This window comes from Prionailurus viverrinus, chromosome A1 (assembly GCF_022837055.1).
Source record: "Prionailurus viverrinus isolate Anna chromosome A1, UM_Priviv_1.0, whole genome shotgun sequence".
Taxonomy (NCBI): Eukaryota; Metazoa; Chordata; class Mammalia; order Carnivora; family Felidae; genus Prionailurus; species Prionailurus viverrinus.
The window spans coordinates 210,918,605-210,943,510 of record NC_062561.1 but is presented as its reverse complement, the minus strand read 5'-3'; the positions used below and the strand labels follow the sequence as shown (position 1 = coordinate 210,943,510).

The 24,906-nt window shown below is 38.6% G+C and overlaps 1 protein-coding gene across 12 annotated transcripts in view; it reads right to left on the bottom strand.

The window, feature by feature from the left end:
- CPLANE1 (ciliogenesis and planar polarity effector complex subunit 1) overlaps positions 1-24,906 on the bottom strand; it is a 147,222-nt gene that overhangs the window by 18,569 nt on the left and 103,747 nt on the right. For 11 of the 12 annotated variants that reach the window (XM_047861791.1, XM_047861755.1, XM_047861703.1 and 8 more), the window contains 6 exons: positions 22,602-22,855; positions 19,065-19,149; positions 15,473-15,637; positions 11,895-11,925; positions 11,225-11,356; positions 1,517-1,682 (listed from right to left, as the gene is read on the bottom strand). In XM_047861791.1, coding sequence (XP_047717747.1) covers positions 1,517-1,682; positions 11,225-11,356; positions 11,895-11,925; positions 15,473-15,637; positions 19,065-19,149; positions 22,602-22,855 — 833 coding nt within the window. The remainder of the gene's footprint in view (positions 1-1,516; positions 1,683-11,224; positions 11,357-11,894; positions 11,926-15,472; positions 15,638-19,064; positions 19,150-22,601; positions 22,856-24,906) is intronic. The other variant, XM_047861783.1, reaches the window with a different exon arrangement.

Here is a 24,906-nt window from a genome sequence, read left to right as displayed (position 1 = left end):
CTGATATAAATTCAAATGACATTTTTAATTATATTAACCCCTCACTAATCCCATACCTTAACCTAAATAGAAGCTAAAAATAAAGAAATGGGTGTCTGCAGTCATGATGGAGAGGTCACAAAGTCTATGAACCAAGCAGTCCCAGTGCCCTCAGAGTTAATTTATTCTAAATTTGGGCACAATTCTAACCATCTTTGGTATTTACTTGATCCACAGAAAGGGTGATATCAGAACCCACCCCCATGGGGTGGAGGAACACACAAACACATGCGCTTTAAGATTCTAGTCATGGGGCATCTGGGTGGCTCAGTCAGTTAAACGTCCAACTCCTGGTTTCAGCTCAGGTTGTGATTTTGTGGTTTGTTGAGTTCCAAACTCCACATCGGGCTCTGTGCTGACAACATAAAGCCTGCTTGGGATTTTCTCTCTGCCCCTCCCCTGCTCATGCTGTCTCTAACTAAATACATAGATAGATAGATATATAGATAGATGCAAAAAAAAAAAAATATTCTAGTCATGTACCTCAGTAGCCCAAAGGTCGTTACCAGGTCCCTAAAACTATCAACAGAAGAAATATTATATATTAACATTGACATGACTTCTGCAGACATAAGTTAAGTAAATTATGCACTTCATATAGTTCACCTACTTTTGCACCATTTGGTGCTTAAATGTGACAGCCTTATCTGGAAAATATACTTTTATAGAACGTTATTTCCCTAATGATGCTGAAAAAATTAAGTACTATTATGATATTTCAGATTATAATGTAAAATTGCTTTATTTCAACTTCTGAAGAAAACGGTGATGTCCACAGTCAAGGCTCAGTAAATAAATGTTGATAAAGGCTAGCTGAAACGCACACATACACGCACACAAACACACACACCACACCACTGTACCCTTGGTACGTGACTGGACCTTACACTTTATTTTTTGTAGATAATTTATGGATAGAAAATTGATTTTTATAACTATGTTTTAAGTTTATTTAAGAGAGGGAGAGAGATTGAGCAGAGGACAGGCAGGCTCCACGCTGTCAGTGCAGAGCCCAACACAGGGCTCACAAACCGTGAGATCATGACCTGAGCCAAAATCAAGAGCTGGATGCTTAACAGACCAAGCTACCCAGGCACCCCAGAAGACTGATTTTTAAAATGGCTTTACTATACACACAGTCAGTTGTTCAACTGCTATTAACTCTCATTGAAAATTAAGGGAATAGCTCCAACTGGTCACCTAATCACTCAACATCTTCATTTGGCCAAATTAGCCACAGCCATAATTAACGTGGGGTAAAAAAAAATATTTAAAATAGTTCAAGAGGACACGGTTTGTAGAATACCTTGCTACATTTTGTTAAGGTAATTTCTTAACATTTTCTGACTTAAGTAAAATGGTAACATTTCTGTTCTAATAATCCTTTCTGTCTGTTAATCCTTTCCTTGACTAATTTCCAGGGAAAAACTACACGTATTCTGTGGCAATTCCATTGCCCTTGATTTTACAAACTTACTGGATTGCTCCTGGGGCAGAAAGGATCATGTTCTTGCCCTCTCTTTTCCGCCAGCTCATTTAAGTATTCTGCCATTCTTTCCTTTCGTTTTCTTTTCATCCACATTTGAATTTCTCTTCTCTCCTTCTCAGGTCTTTGTGTTGGTCTACCAGAAGAATGCTGAATTCTGAGAAATTTCACAGTCAGGACATCACTTGATTTTAAATTTTTTATGGATACAAGTAGTATCACAACTAAATACTGTTTCTATGGAAAGACTTTTTAATGTTTACTTATTTATTTTTGAGAGAGAGACAGAGAGCGAGTATGAGCAGGGGAGGGACAGAGAGATAGAGGAGGAGGCTCTCCATTGTCAGCACAGAGCCCCATGTGGAGCTCGAACTCAGAACCATGATATCATGACCTGAGCAGAAATCAAGAGTTGGACAATTAACCAACTGAGCCACCTAGGTGGCCCAAGATATTTTGTTTATTTTTAAGTGACCTCTACACCCAAAATGGGGCTTGAACTCAACTCTCAGATCAAGAGTTGTATGTATGCATCACTGACTGAGCAAGCCAGGCACCCCTATTTGGAAAGATTTTGCCCATTCTCAAAAGTAGGATACATTAAGATCTCTATCAGTTTGCTCCATCCTGTTCCCTGAAATCCACTGAAAATGATCTCAGAGCTCACCAACAGCCTCTTCCTCCTGTGGACTTCTCTATAACATTTAATAAACTGGCTTTTATTTTCTGCTTTAAACTCTCTCTTACTTGGGCCATTTTAACTCTGAAAACACTGTGTAGCTTCCTATGCTGGCTCCTTTCTTCTCTACTCACGACTTCAATTTAATGTCTTTAAAGGTTCTCTTTTGGGGGACACCTGGGTGGCTCAGTTGGTTGAGAGACCGACTCTTGATTTCGGCTCAGGTCATGATCCCAGGTCGTGGGATCGAACCCCCATCAGGGTTGATGCTAAGCGTGGAGCCTGAACAGGATTCATTCTCGATCTCTCTCTCTCTCTCTCTCTCTCTCTCTCTCTCTCTCTCTCTCTCTCATTTCCTCCCTCCCTCTCGCTCTCTCCCTTTGCCCTTCTTCCCCACTCTTGCTCTATCTAAAATAAAGAAAGAAAGAAAAATGATTAAACATTCTGTTTTGGGCTTCTTCACCCATCATCTATTCCTGGATTATCTCAATCACTTCTAAAACTTATATACAGAGCTGACTTTAAAACAGCTGCCCTTGTGAATCCAGCCTCAAACTCATGCCCATGCCATACTTCCCATGGGCTGGCCTGAGCTAATGACTGAGCACAGCAGGGATGTTATGACCAGCCCATTCCTGCAAGACACAGAACTCCTCTGGTGGGCAACTCTGGCTTGACACCTCACCACTGACCCAGCTGAAACTTTCCTGGAACAACACTGTACTCTGAGATTCTACTTACTCAGCCCTCTCCCCTTCCCCCTCCCTCTCTCCTTCACAGGGTTGGATCACAGCTATAATGTGGTCTGATGCTTCCTCTGACTTCTGTGTTTTTCCCCCTTTCTCCTCACAGGCTTTCTCCCAATAAATGTCTTGCACATCTAATCTCACGTTGGCTTCTACTTCTCAGATGATACGAACCGACACAAGTAGTACTGACAGTGGTCCAAGAAACCAGGTGGTGTGAGATAGGGGTATGGGGCAGACTCATCACCCAGCATGAGAGGAGAATGTCTTCCTAGATGGAAGGTGGGTCACAGGTACAAACGATGTGATTTATACTGAACACCTGCTTTTCCTTCTGGAAATCTGGATTCGGTATGTGCCAGGCAGAGGCTGCCTACCTAACCAGCCCCAAAGAAAATCTCTGGGAACTAAGTCTCTAAATGAGCTTCCTTGGTGGACATTGTATCACATGTGTAGTCACAACCTGTTGCTGGAGGAATTAAGTGTGTCCTGTTGTGACTGCACCGGGAGAGGATACTTGCAAACTTGTGCCTGGTTTCCCTTGGAATTTACTGCATGTGCTTCTCTGAACCTAAGGTGAACTGAGCCCCTGCCCTTAAAGAGACAGCACAAGAAACAGCCCTGCAGGATACAGCATGGAAGCAGCAGTTTGAAAAATACCTGAGGCATAGGGGAGGGAGGTTTATTTACTAATCTCAGAGACTGTGCTGGAGGGGCAAAGATCTTTGGGAGAGTTCAAGAACAAAAGAGCTGGAATGCACCATCCATCCCCCACCCCCCTAGTCTAGACACAGGGAATCCTGTGGGAACTAGCGCAACACTGACACTCCCTTTCTAACATGCTAACGGTGCACCCACCCCCATGTTTTCCTGTGGACCCTTACCCTCCAGCCATGACTCAACTCCAGCTGTCCTCCAACGGCAAACCCACACAAATCATGATAACGGCACACCTCCTGCCCCAACGCTGTCCTGTGGACTCACCCCCACTGATATGCTCTCAGTCACAGCCCATCCAAAACTGCCACAAGCCTGGCAATACAAGCAGCCCCAACAGGAGCCGACACCACAGTGACTCTTGCCCCAGGGAGAAGGAAAAATAACCACATGCAACATTCAGACTGTGGTACCAGCAGCGGACGTGGGGTAGACATCTCGGTTGACTGCAGGGCCCGCCCACATAAAAAGCTTCTCAGGGGGCAGGACAGGGAACGTGCCCTGCTGTTCGGTGCTACTGCATCTCTGGCAAACACCTGGGAGTGACTCAACTCAAAGCCCAAGGCAGCCCCAGACTGGCCCACTTACAACACAGGAATCAAACCCTGTCCACAGCAGGCAAAGAGAGCCAATGTAGACAACAGACTGAAGGAAAAAGTGGCTCAGCCACAATAAGGGCACATGCGACACACAGAGGAGATACCCTGAAGTGCCAGGTTCTGGTGAAGAGGGAACACTGCACTGCAGGGCAATACAGGACCACTTCTTCATAAGGCCACTACTTGCAAGAGCAGGAGACATAGATGACTTCCCTAACACACAGAAACAGTTACAGAGAGTTAGACAAAATGAGGAGACAGAGGAATATGTCCCAAATGAAAGAACAGGACAAAAACTGCAGAAAGAGGCCTAAGCAAAACAGACATAAGTAATATGTTTAATAGAGAACTTAAAGTAATGGTCATATAGTTACTCACTGAAAAAAGAGTGAAGGACACCAATGAGACCCTTAACAAAGAGATAGAAAACATAAAAAGAACCAGAGATGAGAAATCAATAATTGAAATTAAAAATAAACTGGATGGAATGAATAGTAGACGAGAGGAAGCAGAGAAATGGATCAGCAACCTGGAGGACAGAGTAATAGAAAGCAATCAAGCTGAACAGGTGAGAGAAAAAAAATAATACAAAATGAAACCAGTGTCAGGGTCTCAGCAACACCATCAAGTATAATAGCATTTTCATTATAGGGATCCCAGAAGGAGAAGACAGAGAAAAGGGGACCAAAATTTTATTTCAAGAAAATAATACCTGAAAACTTCCTGAATCTGGGGAGGGAAACAAATACAGATCCAGTAGGCACAGAGATAACCCAACAAAATCAACCCAAAGAGGTCCACACCAAGACACATAATAATTAAAATGGCAAAAAATGACAGAGAATTTTAAAAGCAGCAAGAGATAAGAAAACAGTTACATACAAGGGAAACCTCATAAGGCAATCAGCTGATTTTTCAGCAGAAAATTTTCGAGTCAGAAAAGGAGTGTCATGATCTATTCAAAATAGAAAAAATCTGCAGCCAAGAATGCTTTATCCAGCAAGGCTATCATTAGCAATAGAAGGACAGATAAAGAGCTTCCTAGGCAAAAGCTAAAAGAATTCATGACCACTAAAACTCCCCATAAGAAATGTCAAACGAGACTCTTTGAGTGGAAACAAACAAAAAAAATCATAAGTACAAGTAAGAAAAGCAGGCAATAAAAAAGTAATAAAAATACATATATGTATAAAAATTAGTCAAGGAACTCACAAAAAGAAGGATGTAAAGTATGACACAATGTACCTAAAATATTGGGGGTGGGGAGAAGAGTAAAGAATGGGTTCAAACTTAAGCAACCATCAACTTCATACAGACTGCTATATGAATAAGATGTTATATACAGACTAAGTGATAAGCACAAATCAAAAACCAGTAATACTTTTGTAAAAAACAAGGAGAAAGGAATCCAAGTATATCACTAAAGAAAGCTAGCACACCATGAGAAAAGAGAGCAAGAGAAGAAAGGAACAGAAAAGTACAAACACAACCATAAAACAATTAACAAAATGGCAATAAGTACATACCTATCAATAACTACTTGGTATGTAAACGGACTAAATGCTCCAATCAAAAAATATAGGGTGACAGAATGGATAAAAAGCAAGACCCATCTATATGAGACTATAAGAGACTCATTTCAGGCCTAAGCAGATTGAAAATGAAGGGATGGAGAAACATTTACCATGAAAATGGAAGTAAGAAAAAAGCTGGGGTAGCAATACTTATATTGGACAAAATAGACTTTAAAACAAAGATTATAGTAGCACCTGAGTGACTCAATCAGTTAAGCATCTGACTCCTGACTTCGGCTCAGGTCATGATCTCATGGTTAGCCCCGGTTTGGCTGTGTACTGACAGCATGGAGCCTGCTTGGAATTCTGTCTCTCTCTTTCTCTCTGCTCCTCTCCTTCTCACATGCTGTCTCTTTTAAAATAAATAAATAAACATTTTTTAAAAAGACTGTAGGGGCATCTGGGTGGCTCAGTCAGTTAAGCATCTGACTTTGGCTCAGGTCATGATCTCGTGGTTTGTGGGTTTGAGCCCAGCATCAGGCTCTGTGATGACAGCTCAGAGCCTGGAGCCTGCTTCAGATTCTGTGTCTCACCTCGCTCTGCCCCTCCCCAACTAGCACTCTGTCTCTGTGTCTCAAAAATGAATAAATGTTAAAAAAAAAAAAAGTACTGTAACAAGAGACAAAGAAGGTCACTACATAATGATAAAGGGAAGAATCCTTTTATAGGAAGAAGGGAAGGGAAGGAGATATAACAATTGTAAATATTTATGCATCCAACACGAAAGCACCCAAATACATAAAGCATCTAATAACAAACATAAAGGAAGTAATTGATACTAATACAATAATAGTAGGGGACTTTAGTGGATAGATCATCCAACCAGAAAATCAACAAAGAAACAGTGACTCTGAAAGACACATTGGACCCAGATGGATCTAACAGATATATTCAAAACATCCCATCCTAAAACAGAATACACATTCTTTTCAAGTACACATGGAACATTCTACAGGATATATCACATATTAGGCCACAAAAGAAGTCTTAAATTCAAAAAGATCAAAGTTATACCATGCATCTTTTCTGACCACAGTGTTATGAAACTAGAAATAAACTACAAGAAAAAATCTGGAAAGAGCATAAATACATAGAAGTTAAATAATATGCTTTCAAACAACAAATGAGTCAACCAAGAAATCAAAGAGGAAATTAAAAAATACATAGAGATATATGAAAATGAAAACACAATGGTGAAAAATCTTTGGGCTACAGCAAAAGTTATTCCGAGATGAAAGTTTACAGCAATACAAGCCTATCTCAAAAAGCAAGAAAAATCTCAAATAAACAATTAACCTTAGGAGCTAGAAAAAGGAGAACAAACAAAACCCAAACCTAGTAGAAGAAAAGAAATAATAAAGATTGGAGTAGGGATAAATGAAATAGGAACTAAAAAACCAACAGAACAGATCAATGAAACCAGAAGCTGGTTCTTTGAAAATATCAACAAAATAGATAAGCCTTTAGCCAGACCCAACCAAAAAAAAAAAAAAAAAAAAAAAAAAGAAAGAAAGAAAGAAAAAGAAAAGAAAAAACAGAAGACTCAAACAAAATCAGAAATGAAAGAGGAGAAATAACAAATAACAACCAACACCATAGAAATAGAAAGGATTGTAAGAGAATACAATAGAAAATTATATGCCAACAAATTGGACAATCTAGAAGAAATGGAAAAATTCTGAGAAACAACCTCTTAAAACTGAGGCAGGAACCACCAGAAAATTTGAACAGATTAATTACCAGCAATTAAATTGAATCAATAATCAAAAAACCTCCCAAAAAATGTCCAGGACCAGATGGCTTCACAGCTGAATTCAACCAAACATGTAGAGAAGAGTTAACATCTATGCTTCTCAAACTATTCCAAAAAATAAAAGAGGAAGGATAGCTTCCAAATTAATTCTATGAGGCCAGCATTACCTTGATACCAAAACCAGACAAAGACACTACAAAAAAAGCGAACTATAGGCCAATTATCTCTGATGAACACAAATGAAAAAATCCTAAACAAAATATTAGCAAACCAAATCCAACAATACGTTAAAAATATCATTCACCAGGGGCGCCTGGGTGGCTCAGTCAGTTGAGCGTCCGACTTCAGCTCAGGTCATGATCTCACAGTTCGTGAGTTCGAGCCCCGCATCGGGCTCTGGGCTGATGGCTCAGAGCCTGGAGCCTGCTTCCGATTCTGTGTCTCCCTCTGTCTCTGCCCCTCCCCCATTCATGCTCTGTCTCTCTCTGTCTCAAAAATAAATAAACATTGGGGCGCCTGGGTGGCGCAGTCGGTTAAGCGTCCGACTTCAGCCAGGTCACGATCTCGCGGTCCGTGAGTTCGAGCCCCATGTCAGGCTCTGGGCTGATGGCTCGGAGCCTGGAGCCTGTTTCCGATTCTGTGTCTCCCTCTCTCTGTGCCCCTCCCCCGTTCATGCTCTGTCTCTCTCTGTCCCAAAAATAAATAAAAACGTTGAAAAAAAAAATTAAAAAAAAAAAATAAACATTAAAAAAAATTTTAAAAAAATATCATTCACCATGATTAAGTGGGACTTATTTCCAGTATGCAGTATGCAAGTGTGGTTCAATATTTGCAAATCAATCAACATGATACATCACATCAACACGAGAAAGGATAAAAACCATATGATCATTTCAACAGATGCAGAAAAAAACATTTGACAAAGTACATCTATTCATGATATATACCTTCAACAAAGCAGGTAATTTAGAGGGAGCATACCTCAACATAATAAAGGTCATATATGAAAAACACACAGCTAACATCATACTGAATGGTAAAAAACTTGAGAGCTTTTCACCTAATATCAAGAACAAGACAAGATGTCCACTCTCACCACTGTAATTCACTTCACAGTACTGGAAGTCCTAGCCACACAACCATACAAGAAAAAGGAATAAAAGGCATCCAGATTGGTAAGGAAGAAATAAAACTTTCACTATTTGCAGATGACCTGATCCTATACATAGAAAACCCTAAAGACTCCAACAAAAACTACTAAAACTGATCATTGAATTCACTAAGGTTGCAGGACACAAAATCAATATAAATAAATTCACTGCATTTGTATACACTAACAATGAAGCAGCAGAAAGAAAAATTAAGAAAATAATCCCATTTACAATTGCACCAAAAATAATAAAATAACTGAGAATAAACCTAACTGAGGAGGTGAAAGATATGTACTCTGAAAGCCATAAAACACTGATGAAAGAAATTAAAGATGACAAAAACAAATGAAAAGATATTCCATGCTCATGGATTAGGAGAGCAAATACCATTAAAATGTCCCTATTACCCAAAGCAATCTATAGATTTAATGCGATCCCTATCAAAATACCAACAGCATTTTTCACAGACAGAACTAGAACAAATAACCCCACAATGTGTATGGAGAACAAAAGTGGAGGTATCACAATCCCAGATTTCAAGGTATACTACCAACCTGCACTAAACTTGTTTTGCACAAGTACAAAAACAGACACAAAGCACACGGGAACAGAATAGGGAGCCTGGAAATAAACACACTATTATATAGTCAATTAGTCTGCAACACAGAAGGAAAGAATATGCAATGGAAAAGACAGTCTCTTCAACAAATTGTGTTGGGAAAACTGGACAGCAACATGCAAAAGAATGAAACTGAACCACTTTCTTACACCATACAAAAAAATTAAACTCAAAATGGATTAAGGACCCAAATGTGAGACCTGAAACTACAAAAATCCTAGAGGAGAGCACAGGCCATAATTTCTCTGACATCAGCCATAGCAACATTTTTCTAGATATGTTTCCTGAGGCAAGGAAAACAAAAAGAAAAACAAACTATTAGGACTACATTGAAATACAAAACTTCTACACAACAAAGGAAACAATGAAACTAAAAGATAACATACTGAATGGGAGAAGATATTTGCAAATGACATATCTGATAAAGGGTTAGTATCCAAAGTATGTAAAGAACTTACACAACTCAATAAAACCAAGAACTTACACAACCAAATACACCAAATATCCAATTAAAAAATGGGCAGAAGACATGAACAGACATTTCTCCAAAGAAACAGATGGCAAGCAGACACATGAAAAGATGCTCAACATCACTCATCATCAGGCAAGTACAAATCAAAACCACATTATGATATCCCTTACCCCTGTCAGAGTGGCTAAAATAAAAAAACACAGAAAATAACAAGTGTTGACAAGGATGTGGAGAAAAAGGAACCTTCATACGCTGCTGGTAGGAATGCAAACTGGTGCAGCCACTGTGGAAAACAGTATGGAAGTTCTTCAAAAAATTAAAAATAGAACTATCCTATGCTCCAATAATTCTACTACTAGGTATTTACCCAAAGAATACAAAAATTCAAAGGGATATATGCACCCGTATGTTTACTGCAGCATTATTTACAATAGCCAAATTAAGGAAGCAGCCCAAGTGTCCATCAATAGATGAATGGATAAAGAAGTATCCACCAACAGATGAATGGATGTGTGTATATATACACACATACATACACACACATACATAGAGTAGAATATTACTCAGCCATAAAAAAGAAGAAAATCTTGCCATTTACAACAATATGGATGGAGCTAGAGAGTATAATGCTAAGTGAAGTAAGTCAGAGAAAGACAAATACCCTATGTTTTCACTCATATGTGGAATTTCAGAAAAACAAATGAACAAAGAAAAAAAAAAGAGACAAGCCAAAAAACAGACTGTCAACTATAAAACAAACTGATGGTTACCGGAGGGGAGATGGGTGGGGGATGGGTGAAAAGAAGTGATGGGGATTAAGAGTACATTTGTCTCGATGAGCACTGAGTAATGTATAGAATTGCTGGATCACTGTATTGTATGTCCAAAACCAGCACTCTATGTTACTATAATGAAATTTTTTAAAACATCAAAATAAATAAATTAAAATATAATAATGACAACAAAAATAAAGTGATGAGACCTTGGGAAAACTCAGAGGATACAGATGTGCTGCTGTATTAAATACACAAGTCTGTCTACTGTTGGGAAAGGGAAGGAGTGGCACACAAACAGCACATTAAAATATGGCAAATTTTGCAGATACCTGTGTGGCTCAGTCAGCTGAGCCACCAACTCCTGATTTCAGCTCAGGTCATGATATCATGGTCTGTGGGTTTGAGCCCCACATGGGGCTCTGCACTGGCAGCGTGGAGCCTGCTTCAGATTCTCTCTCGCCCGCTCCCTCTGACCCTCCCCCACTCATGCTTGCTTGCTCTCTCTCTCAAAAATAAACATTAAAAAAATTAAAAATAAAATGACTAATTTTGAACCATATTCTTGAACCATAAACATTTTAAATGGGTTAAAAATGAATTATTCAATTATTACCTGGAGATAGTCTTAGCTTGTTGTTCTGTTAAACCGAGCTCTTCACTGGAAACTCCATCTTTTGTTATAAGGTCCTCAATAATGTCGGCAATATCAGTCAATCCAGTCATCTGGAGTGGGTCTACTGAAATACTTCATTTTCAAATGCAATTTGGGAAATATAAGTCAGTATCTATAACTTAATTACATTAATCAAAAATGAACATGTAAAGTTTAAAAAATGAACATGTAAAACTATGCCTTCCAAGAGCATAAACAAACACCAAAATCATAAACCTAGAACTAATGTTCCTTCTACTTTCCAATAATCCTCGGTGTAAAAGTCTAATCATTAGTAATTGGTGACTTCTTAGGGGCTCTTAAAAAAGTGAACATAAGGCTCAGGAGATCAGTTCTACCCATCCTGCCTGCTGAATATATAGGCAGTTAAAGAAATGTAGCAAATGCAGTCTATTATATTCTAATTCCTTATGCTAAAACAGTAAAGGATATAATATAGTAAACCTCAGCTTCTTAAAACATTCCATTCTCAGTGAAAATTAATTATATTTCTAGAGTCCATGAAAAAATATGTAGTGTAGCAGCTCACATACACATGAACAACAAAGTTTTCCACTCAGTTTATGCCCAACTTCAAGTAAAATTGTGAATTAATTCTTAAGATATTTACCTCTCGAATAACTCATCACTGTTATTCACACCTAAAAAAAGAAACATTATTAATAAAAATTTTAGGTCAGTTATCTTTTTACTTTCGTCTATTAATCCGATTTAGAAATTATATAACCAGAAATTGAAATATATTTAAACCTCCAAATAGGTTTAAAGATACGTATGTGTAGTATTTTTATCCTCCTCTTGAATAAGCTATTTGGTAGTGAATACTCTCTGCATTTTCAGATTATTGCTTTTCTATCCAGAATACTCGGAGTAATATACTTTAGGAAGTACAGTCCTTTGCTTACTACACAGTTTAAAATACTGAAGTGCAATTTACTAAAACAAAAAACAAAAAAGCTCTGGTGATCTAAAAGTAATACATTTGGGAGAATATCTAATTTTTTAAGATGTTTTATTTTTGAGAGAGAGAGAAAGAGAGAGAGAGAGAGAGAGTGCAAGTGAGGAGGGGTGGCGGCGGGGGGACCAGAGGATCCCAATGCAGGGCTCAAACTCCTGAACCATGAGATCATAACTATAAATTTCTTTTCTGATTCCTTTTATCAAAGGGCAGAAAAGTGTTATATCCAAATAAATACCTTTTCATAGTAGTTACACAGGATGATTTGATCCTTAGTTCATTTTCAAACCAGTTTTGGAACTCTTCTATGGGACTGCCTTCATAATTTACTGAACACACAGATCAGCTTTATTCCTTGAAAATCACAATTACTTTTTTTTTTTTTTTTTAATTCCAAACAGTGACTCTCAGCCTGATTATCTACCTCATTTCTCAGAAATGCCTCTGGAAATCTTGTAGCTATTTCCAAAAATTAAATCTGTTTTCAGTGAGTAAATTATTTGCCACTGTTAAGATCAATCACAAGAAGGGCACCTGGATGGCTCGGTCGTTAAGCATCCAACTCTTGATTTCAGCTTAGGTCATGATCTTGCAGTTTGTAGAGTTCGAGTCCTGCATTGGGCTCTCTGCTATAAGCACGGAGCCCATTTTGGATCCTCTGTTCTCCCCCCACCCACCCCGCCCCATTCCCCACTTGTGCTCTCTCTCTCACAAATAAATTTTTTTTTTAAAAACCCACAAGAATGTGCTAAGAAACAGAAGTCAATTTCAAAGGAGAAAATCTAAGCTGGTTTTGAGCATTAGAAGTGAGTGACTATCCATCCTTCTAAGATGCCAACTTTGGAAGAGAAAACACCCATTAGGGCATCTAAATTCTGTACTCTAAAAAATAATTTGGTTTCCTTTTTAATTTACATTAGATATTGAATACTAGAGGAAAACATTTTAATTATCCATCTTTATATGTGTTATGCCATTTACTGACATTTCTCCTTTCTTCTCTCACTTCCTAACTTAAGAAGCTATTACAATCCTGAATGAATCACCTCCCCAACCTGGTACTTTCCATCTCACTTTTCCTACTTTCTTTTCTTCTTCCTTTAAACATTAAAGATTTTGTCTTTATCCCCATCTTGAAATGATCTTTGACTTCATTTCTCTTATCTTATTTTTCTACTTCCTTTTAATATCAGAATTCTTAAGTAGTCTTTACTTACAGCTTCTTGAGCCTATCTCTATCCCCAGCCAGCTTTCTTCTACTCTTCATATTATACCGAAAGTACCCAATGTCCTTAACAAATTCAATCTTTATTCTTGACTTTATGGATTCTTGTGAAACTGTTAGCCACTTACTACTTCTTGAAAATCCCTCACCAGAGTCTACTTGCCCATGTCCCTCACTGGGAGGCTCCCCTTACTCTCTACAGGGTGACATTTCACAGGTTGCTCTTTGGCATTTTCCCTTTTTCCATATTGCTTGGTGATAACAGATGCACTAATTCTTAACTATATAATTATATAAAAGGCTCTTACATCTGTTTTTCAGGCTTAAACCTCTCATCAAGTTCCACTTCCTATAAAAAACTGGATCCTAAATATGGCCATTTATATACCCCAGCATCAACTTCAACTATTACATTTGGTCTACAGGTGCTCTCGAATTTGACATCTAGGATATCCTCATTCCTATAGTCTAACAACACAAAGTAGCCATTCATTTTCTCCTTCTCCTCTTTTATCCACTTAGTGACAGCAGTTGCCTATTCAGAATGTCTCTCGCTTTCTCACACACTGCCCAGGTTCTCACTGTTTCACAGGCCAGATGAATTTAACAGCTCACCAAAGGATCTCTGCCTCTATTCTAGTCTTTCTCAAAACACCCTCATTATACTTCTCTGCTCAGAATTCTCCAGTGATTCCCTGGGATAAAATGGAGTCTATGCTTCTCACATACAGTCAGAACTCTCTGCAACCTCCTTAACGCCATTTGTCAACTCTCCCCTGTAAGTGGGGAGAGAAAAGCTGCCGATGACGGAGACCCTAGAGGAATCAGGTTCGCAGCTCGGTGCTTTATATACAATAGTCAATCTTCACAACAACCTGGTGAAGCAGAAATGATTGTCTCCCTGTGATGACTAAAACACAAATGGAATCTACAAAGAACTTAGAGAAAAAAATTATAGGACTTAAAGCCAGATTCTTAATAGTTTTATTTAAATAACAGCAATGTCATTTAAAAATACCACCTTTGGGGAGCCTGGGTGGCTCAGCTGATTGAGCTTTTGATTCTTGATTTCGGCTCAGGTCATGGTCTCATGGCTCATGGGTTCAAGCCCCATGTCAGGCTCTGTGCTGACAGCATGGAGCCTGCTTGGGATTCTCTGTCTCACTCTCTCTGTGCCCTTCCCCAACTCTCTCTCTCTCAAAATAAATAAATAAACCTTACACAACAGTTTTTTTAAATAGCATTTTTACTGCTTATATTAACTTTAAAAGTGATAATAAAATACACTATAAACCCTCAGTAAATTCATCATTTTTGACCATCAATAGCTAAGGGCTAAAAAATATATATTTCAAAGCCACTATCAGTAGCCCAAGTGTTATATTTAGTATGACCTATTACTCATATGACAAAATGTATTTGTTAGGACTAAACAATAGCATTTTAACTGCCAGCTCCAAATGAAACAGAAAAATAGCACTAAACTTTTCAAAGTCTCAATATCCTCCACTGTAAAATGGGGACAATGGCATCTACCTCACAGGTTAGGCTTACACCAGGGTCAATTGGGCTCTTACACCTGTAACACATGTAACACAGCAATATCGGGGACCCAGCAGAGGCTCAATACACTACAGCTGTTGTTTTGTTTTCATAATTAAAACTCAAGGTTCTCAATGTTGGCAGGGTTTGAATTTCTCAATTTTTGTAAAAATCAGATAGTACAGTAATTCCAGTTGCTATACACTTAACATTTAATTAAAATAACTTGGAGATATCTAATCATACATTATATCTTATTAGAGATATATTCTTGCAATATCTAATGAAGATGACAATACAGTTCTTCAATAAATGGTACAAATTGTAACTTCCCTTGCCCCGAAATTTATAAATATTGCAAAATGGCTTCACAAATCCTTCACAACTGTGTTCCCAGTAAACACTCTTCAGCAATAGCGTATTGGAAGATAAGAGTGTAAACAAAAAAAGGGAAGAACAATACCAGGAGAAGTTGTACTCTGGCCACTGAAAAGGCTGACCGCTGAATCAGCAGAAGGAAATACACAGGTTTTCTGACTAGAATGAGTTTCTGTTACTGAAAATTCAGCTTCTGAAATCTCCTCTTTGTCACTTTGATCCTCCTCATTCCTATGAGTCAGGAAATGTGCTAATCCAAAGGAAAATAGTAGAGGAAAGAAAGCACAGGGAAAAAAGATACAACGCTTAGTTAACCCTTTTACATGGCAACAGATAGAAGTTTACAACGTATTATTTTGATAACTTTCCACTATATAATGATATAATTGAATATATTTAAAACTTAACCTCTCTCATAGTAAAAAAAATATGCTTATTATTTTTTTTTAAAATTAAGTTTATTATTTTTTTAAAGTTTATTTATTTTGAGAGAGAGCAAAAGAGAGAAAGGAGAGAGAGAGAATGTGAGCAGGGAATGGGCAGAGAGAGAGTGTGAGAGAGAATCCCAAGCAGGCTCTGTGTTGTCAGAGCAGAGCCTGATGCAGGACTTGAACTCACGAACCATGAGATCATGGCCTGCACTGAAATCAAGAGCTGGACACTTAACCAATTAAGCCACCCAGGCACCCCAAAACTGTTAAGTTTATTATCAGTTTCAGAAAACATGGCAGAATGAGCTGAAGTGAACAGGCTCATACCCTGTTATAAAAACACAGAAGAAATGCTAAATAAAAAAAAAAAAAAGATTAGGGACACTGGCTGGCTTAGTCAGGAGAGCATGTGACTCCTCATCTCAAGGTCATGCGGTTGTGAGTTCAACTCCCACATTGGGCATGGAGCCTACTTAAAAGGAATTAAAAAATAAAATAAATAGATTAATATGCAAACAAACCCTGTAAATAAAGAAATCCCCCAGTGCCAGAAACGAAAAAGGAATCAAAGCTGGGCAATATATGGAGAAGGATGCTGGGATAGTCCATAGAGAAACAGGAGATGTGGTTTCTGCCATCAGCCGTGGGGAGAACTGAGCTACCTTCACATGGCCTAGAGCACTGAAGGATAGGTCTGTCCATAAAATGAGGATAAGAAAAACCATGGAGAAGCAGCAAAGAAGTTTTCTATCTTCCTGAATGGTAGATGGGAGAAAAATAAGTCAACTCTGAGAAATCAAAACCTCTGTCTTGCCACAAGTAGGTATGGGATCTGAATTTATACCATCTATGTAGTAAAGCAACTCCAAGCCCAGAAATGTATAGGAAAACTTGTTCCCCAAACTCTTTCTACTTCAGCAGATAGCAAGAAGAAGCAAATACAAAACCACTTCAAAGACAAGTGTATACAACCCAGCAGAACTCTCCTAAAGATAAGTTCATGACAAAAAAAAAAAAAAAAAAAAATTACAGGGGTGCCTGGGTGGCTCAGTCATTTAAGCGTCCAACTTTGGTTCAGGTCATGATCTCATGGTTTGTGGGTTTGAGCCCCACGCCAGGCGCTGTGCTGACAACTCAGAATCTGGAGCTTATTTCAGATTCTGTGTCTGCCCCTCCCCTGGGCCTTGCTCTCTCTCTCTCTCTACCCCAAAAATAAAAACGTTAAAAAAAAATTTTTTTAATTACAAATCGCACAAAGAAACAACCATGAAAGAAAGCAGTATGCAGATTTGACTACTGAGAATATGCACACATGAAGTAAAACACTATGAAAGGGCATAAAATATTACTAAAATCATTAAGTAGATAAAAGGGCATAGAAACCATAATAAAAGAACAGGATAGTACATCCAGCAAACAGATAGATTTGAAAAAGAAATAAACAGAACCTGTAGACATTAAGAATGCAGTAAAAAAAAAAATTAAATCCTACAGCAAAGAAGACACGGAAGAGAAAATTAGTAAACTAAAAGACAGATTGGATGACATCACCCTGAGTATATCACTGAGAGATAAAAAGATGGCAATTAATAGTTAAGAGACAGAATAAAGTGAGAAGGTCCAAATAGCTGGTGTTTTAGAAAACAGAACAGAAAGAATGGGGAGGAAGCAATACTCCAAAAGGAAATGGATGAAAAATAACCAACATTAAACCTGCAACTTAAAGAATCATTCCTCTCCCATATAGAATAAATTTTTAAAATGTATACACTGAGACACACTTGTATCAAAAATATAAAATAAGCCAAAAATAAAGAGAAAATTCCAGGGGCACCTGGGTAGCTCAGTTGGGTAAGCATCTTACTCTTTATTTTTCAGCTCAGGTCATGATCTCACAGTTTGTGAGAGATCACAAACTGGGCATGGAGCCTGCTCAAGATCCTCTCTCTCTGTTCCCCTCTCTCCCTCTGCTCCTCCCCTGCATGTGTGTGCTTACTCTCTCAAACAAACATAATACAGTGAAAATGTAAATAAATTAAAAATATAGCCCTAACCCCATAATATTGAGAATCTAAAAATCCCTTTTACAAACTAAAGAAGATATTTTTTTTCTAAGTTTATTTATTTATTTTGAGAGAGTGAGTGAGCAGAAGTGGGGGAGAAACAGAGAGAGGGAGAGAGAGGAGGAAAGAGAGAGGGAGAGAGAGATACCAAGAATGCTCTGTGCTGTCAGCATGGAGACCCAAGCGAACTGTGAGATCATTACCTCAGCTAAAACCAAGAGTTGAACACTTAACAGAGTAAGCCACCCAGATGTCCCTAAAGAAGACATATTAATACAAATTACAAACTACTTAGATCTGAACAACACCAAAACGTGGTTCATATCAACACTCCTGTCTGGGTCCTTACAAGAACACATTCAGCTTCAAATGCACACATTAGAAAAAGATAAAGAATGAAGTTAGGAAAAAGTCAACAGGTTAAGCCCTCAAAAACAGAAGAAATCATAAAGCTAAGAATAGAAATTTATGAAAAAGAAAATTAGGAGCGCCTGGGTGGCTCGGTCAGTTAAGCATTCAACTCTTGGTTTCAGCTCAGGTCATACTCTCACAGTTCATGAGTTTGAGCCCCGCATTGGGCTTCTCTGCTGTCAGCACAGAGCCTCCTTGGGATTCTCTGTCCCCCTCTCTCTGCCCTTCCCCCACTTGCACTCTCTCTCTCTCTCAAAAATAAACATTAAAAAAAATTAAACAGAATCAACAAACCAAAGCCTGTTTTTAAAAAACGCATTACATTGCTGACAAGACTGAATGAAAGACAGTGTAAGGATAACAACTATAGATATAGTAGAAAAGTTTTTAAGTAGCTTCGTTTCATTATTTCAATGAGAAATGCAAAAACATACCGTCTCACCACTGCCTGGCCATTTAATCAGAACCTCAAATTCCAGTTCTGCAGATGACCAGGGACAAAGAGCAACCACAGCACAAAGCTGTGCGCAACCTCAGTGAGTGTGTGGCTGGTGCTACCCCACTCTAGGAGTTTACAGCACTGGCTTCTCAGGAAAAAATGGCATGGGTGGGAGCCAATCACATGATCACAAAAATACCTAATCTAACAATTAGGGGACTGATGGCTTCAGCTCACAAATGAAAACTGTCCCCAATTCTGGCACTCCCAAGGGCAATGCTTCCCCTTTCAGAGCAAGGTCAGGCCCCCCCTCCCCCCACCACACACACAAACCTTCCGAAATACCAGTGGCTTTTGAAGCAGATGTTTTTTCAGATTCAAGACCAGAGGACAATTCAATATGGTCTAAGGATGCACCCTGTAGAAAAACACATACAAAAAAATAACTTGAAAATTTTAGTTTGATAATTTCACAACATTGTTAAATAATTTTATGTACATTTTAAATATTAAGGGAACAAGTGAAAGAAATGGGATTACATCCAGTAAGAGCTAAATGGTGGGACACATAAAGAGAAGGAAATTTTTATCTATTTGTAGTCTAAATGATTTAACCTTTCCTAAGGAAAACAGCATCACATAATTTTAGACCGGGGAGGAATGTTAATTACCACTTAGACAAAACCTTCATTTTACAGATGAGAGAAGAGGGCCCAAAGAAATTGAGTGACTTTCTTAGTGGCAGAATATGGATCTCAACCTAGGTCTTCAAAGCCCCTAGTCAGCACTTGTGCAAAAGTATCCCTCTGCCTCTTCCAGGCTTACAGTCTGTTCTATTAATTAAAATACACAAGTCAAAACCTCTGTATTTATGTGTACATTACAACAGGATGAGAATATTTTAAAACAATATGCCCAACGTTTCATTTAAATTAGTGCTAGCTCCTTCAAAGTAGTCACCTTAGCAGACTAAATACTTTTGGAGTTTGAGCAACCTCTCTTCCTTTGAAATTGTCTTCCAAGCATGTGCTACAATTATTATTAACTGTTCTGGTGATAAGTCTTTATTATATAAATGTGATTTTATTACTGTCAGAATCTAAAACTGAGAGAGCAAAGATAGCCATTAAATAAACATTCATCAAATGCCTGTCATGTGCCAAGCAAAAGGCACAATCCCTGTCCTCCAATGTTAAAAAAGGCTTGGGCTGAGAGGGGAGCGGTTACAGAATTTTTAGGAACTTTTTCAAAATACATGTGTGTGACCTGCACCCTTCCCCTTGCCAAGCCACTGCCCCTTCCTCTGTCCATACCCTACCACCCCAGATTCAGTAGGCCTGCCATGTATATTTTGGAAAAGATCACGACTTACACATCTGTCCTTTTATGTAATGGATCCAGATATGTGGAAATTCCTTCTCGAAACTCTTCCTTTGGCTTGCTTTCTCCTGAGTCTCTTACTACCTCAGAATGCTCCTTCTCAAGCTTTGTGGTTGAATCTTCATCTTTAAAAGTTTGTGCACCCACAAAATTCTGCCCTTTATCCTCTTTTACTCCTCATTCAGTGTACTCTCTCTGGGTGAATGCCCTATTATGATTTGAACTTCCTCCTAAGGACTCTAAAATCTGTACCATCAACCCAAATCTAGCTCCTAAGCTCCAGAAGCATATACCCAACTGCCTACTAATCTCACAGCACCTCAAATTTAACATGTTTCTGACTGAAATCACTGTGCCTCCCTCCTCCCAAAACACACATACTACTTCTTCCCTAGTTTGGAAAATGACTCCAGGCTCAAAATCTGGACACCATTGTGATCTTTCTATTCTTCACCTTCCCACAACTGATCACCCTCTGAGTCCTGCAACATCCTTCCCTTCATCCTCAATGCTAAAGTTCATCCACATTGTTACTTCTTGGCTTGGTATTCAGTGGATCTCAAGCATCAATCAGTAAACCCAGTATAGAGCTAACTACAAAAATTACAGAGCTAGCTACATAAGAATCATTTTTGAAGCTTACTAATAACACAAATTCCTGGGTCCCACCCTAGGATTACTTAAAATCAGAATCTCAGGGGTATGAGGCCATAAGTTTGCAATTCTAACAAGTTCCCCAAGATGACTCTAATGAGTCAGTTTAGAACCACTGTGACCCAACTGATCTCCCTGTTCTCAGTCTTATCCTCTCCAATCTCCCCTCCACACTGCTGCCAGAGTATCTGATCATATCATTTCACTGCTTAAAATTCTTCAATGGTTTCCTACTGCCTATTTATGGGATAAAATCCTAATCACTTGACATGGAAAACCGTACTTTCCATCATGCCTTAGCTGCCCCTACCTACCTCTACTGCCAGATGTCTTAAAGCCCAGTACCATCAACCTCTACCTCACAATGTCCCATCAGCCTTTCCTTATCTCACTGATGAATATCAATTCATTATCAGCTCAAGAGTAAGCTCTACAGAGCCTTCTCTGATGCCACCCCTTCACTCACTCACTTCTCTAGTCACAACAGGTCGTGTGTCCCATACTGTTCTCGCTGCATCCTGTTCATACGCATATACTGGAGTATACATCTGTCTTCCTTTGTTAGATTCTAAGCTGCTTGAGAGTAGTGACTATGTATGCCTTGTTTATCTTTCCATTCCCACAACTTAGCACATGGCCCAGCATATAGCAGAAGCTCAATGTTTACTGAAGGAACAAACTCTTGGACTCTGGAGCAAGCCAGGATTAAGACTAGATTCAAGGCTAAGTAACATATTTGGCTTTAGATATGCTTAATATACTAAGACATAAAGCAACTTTGAAAGTGATTCCTTGAAATAAGGAGTTCCAAAGATGACTCTGAAACTTAACACTTATTTTGAAGTGATATATTTAAGTCTGGGTTAAAAAAACAAAAAGGAAAACAACCAAATAAACATCATAGTAATGTTACTTAATAGTAGCCCTACCTCATATTTTTTCAGTGTAATTTCACATATGTTTAATCTTAATATGTGTTAAATGTTTGAATTAAAGAAATACTATAAACCTAATAAATACATCTTTTAAAATCTCAACCTGCTAGCAACCTGGAATATTTGTTAGGTAAGTCAGTGATGGAATTCTTATCCTGCAGACCAATTTGCATTTCCCAATACAAGGCTTTTACACACTCAAAATATTTTTACTGTTAGTTCCTTAATCTTTATTTTATGTGAATTTTACTTCCTAAAAAAAAAAGTTTGTGCAAAATAATTAATTCATGTTTAAGACTTCCTTTCTATTTGTCTAACTACCATGATAATAAACATAAATAATCTCTTTCTCATGAGTATTTTTTAAAGATACAGAAACCATCTAAGGACTACTATTCCCATTGTATAAAACATTTAAAAGAAACCGAGAATTCCAAATATAAAGACAACAATATTTGTAAAGTTAAAAAAAAAATCTTGCTGAAGAAAATGATAATTAAGGGCAGGGTTCATTTAAAACCACATTCTTGTTTTCTAATTCAACTATTTCTTTTCATGGTAGGAAGCACTGGTTCACTTCTTAAAAGTTTAAGGCAGTGGTTCTCAAATGGGGGTGATTTTGCCACCCAAAGAACATTTGGCAACATCTGAAGACATTGTTATTATTATTATGCTACTAAACATCCTACAATGCACAGGACGGCCTCCTACAACAAAGAGTTATCTGGCCCAAATGTCAGTCATGCTGAGGTTGAGAAACCCTAATTTCAAAAAATAAATAAATAAATTAATTAATTAATTAATTTCCCATTATTTTGAAAAATCAAATGTCCAAACTTACATCACACCAAAATCTAATAACTCAGTAACAAACAAATAGCTAAAATAAAAGACAGTCTACCTTATCACAATGTCGATCTAGCACTTTTTGTCTGGGGCAATCCCGTTCTATGTTTTCAGCAATGTTCTCTATTGCTAACAGTTGTTCATCAATTTTCTGAAGCTTAGAGGTAAGATGCTCTAGCCGGCGAGCTGCAGAGCTCTGTGCGGGACGAGCCGCAGAGACATCCCGCAGTAGCTCCCATAGCAGATACTCCTCTGCGGCAGATGACTTTGAGCTCTGCTCTTTGAATCGGCAATCTGGCTTCAGCATATCTAAATATTAATAAAGGTAATATCAGAATTGATTACAATTAAGGGAGAAGTAGATGCTGATGATCTAATTTTTTTGAAGACCTCAGTTTAAGTCAACAAAACATTCCTTCAGAAATTTTCTAACACTTCAGCTTCCTGACTTCTGAGAGTTGTCTGTTGTGAAATAAGAATATGTAACAGTATTACTATTACCATAGGACTCCGTATACAAGGCAGTTTGAATGTTACTTTTACCCTCTGCTTCATCAAAAAGCAACTTTATTTAATATTCTTGACTTTTTAAAAACTCTACTTGAAAACCAACAATGTCACACAGTAAAAGCCAGGCCTGCTGTGGGCCATTACCAACTCTACATGGGATCTCAGGCTAACACCAAACCTCCCAAGACCAATATCAAAGCCAATGACTCTCCCTTACTCTTCAAGTCAATTGATTCTTGTCCCAAATTTGAAACACTTTTTTAAATGCATCCTTTTTCTGGCTTCTGGGTCTCTTCCTCCCCTTACTGGTCTTCCATCTTAGTTGTCTTCTTGTTCTTCTCTTCTGCACCTGCCCCTCTGACCCATCAGTATTTCCAGGGTGCCAATCTCTGCTCACTTTTCTTCTCACCCTGCCCACTCTCCCTGGGTGATGTCACTGATGCACAGGTGACTCTCAAATTCACATGGCACCTTTGTGAGCTCCAGCCCTGTGTCCTGGATATCTCATTTAGGTTGTCCCAAAGCACAGCAATCGAAACTCTGCCCCTCCAACCTGCTCCCTCTTCCTGATTCCCCAGGTTGGTGAACAGCACTGTCATTCACCCAGGTGCCTAAGCCACAGGCCGGAGAGTCATTCAAGCTTCTTCTCTTTCCTTCAGATCCAAAGTAACACTGAATATTGAGGATTACCAACCAAAATCCCCATTCCTACTACCACTGCTTAGGTGAAGCTTTCACAATAGATAGACGCCAATTAGTATCTCTATTTTGCCCTCATGTAGTCCATCTTCCACACAGATTTTTTTTTTTTAATTTTTTATTTGAGAGAGAGAGAATGCAAGTGGGGGAGAGGGGCAGGAGGAGAGAGAGAGAGAGAATCTCTTTTTTTTTTTTTTTTAGTTTATTTATTCATTTTCAGAGAAAGAGAGAGTACAATGTGTGCACAAGCAGGGAAGCACAGAGAGAGTAAGAGAGAGAATCCTAAGCAGGATCCAGTCTGTCAGAGCAGAATCTGACCCGGGGCTTGACCTCACGAACCATGAGATTATGACCCAAACCAAGATCAGGAGTCAAATGCTCAACTGACTGAGCCACCCAGGTACCCCCCCCCCCCCAAGATCTTTTAAAAGACAAATCTGATATTGTTCCTTTCTCACCTCAAAGTCTTCAGTGTTTCTCTAATGCCTTCATCTTAAAAGTCCAAATGCCTATGAGGACAATGACATTCAGTCTTTCCTCTGCCCCCCTCTCCAGCTCATCTCTTGCTGTTTCTTAAACAAGCAAACTGCTCTACTGCCTCTAAACCAAATGAACTTCAATTTTCTCAATCTCTGCAGGCTTCATCAAACTTCCAAGTCATTGCACAACCTATTCTCTCAGTCTGTATGCCTTTTGTCTCACCAAGTCCTACTTTCCTTTAAGATTCCATTTAGGCATCTCTCCTCTCAATAGTCCAGTCCTCTCTGGAGATGGATTACATGCTGTATCCCCCAAGAATCTCATCCATACCACCTTGACAGCACTTACCATGCTGTGTCATAATCATCTCCTTCTCTGCCTTCCTTTCCTCCTATAGGTGAGCCCACAGGCAGAGAACCTGGTAGTACTCTCTTCTTCAGCCCTGATATCTGGCCCCTGTCTTAGTGTTTATTGAATAGTCACTCAAATGAGGATTATGATGCCTGTCCTACCTAACTCAAAGAGGTTTGTGAGGATCAAATTATGCAACAAAACACTCTGAAAAATGTGAATCACTAAATACATGGAATCACTAAATATATAAATATATAGTGCTTATTATCTCCCAGCCCCAGTCTAGCATGAAGCTTCCAATGAGAAGATAATGGTAA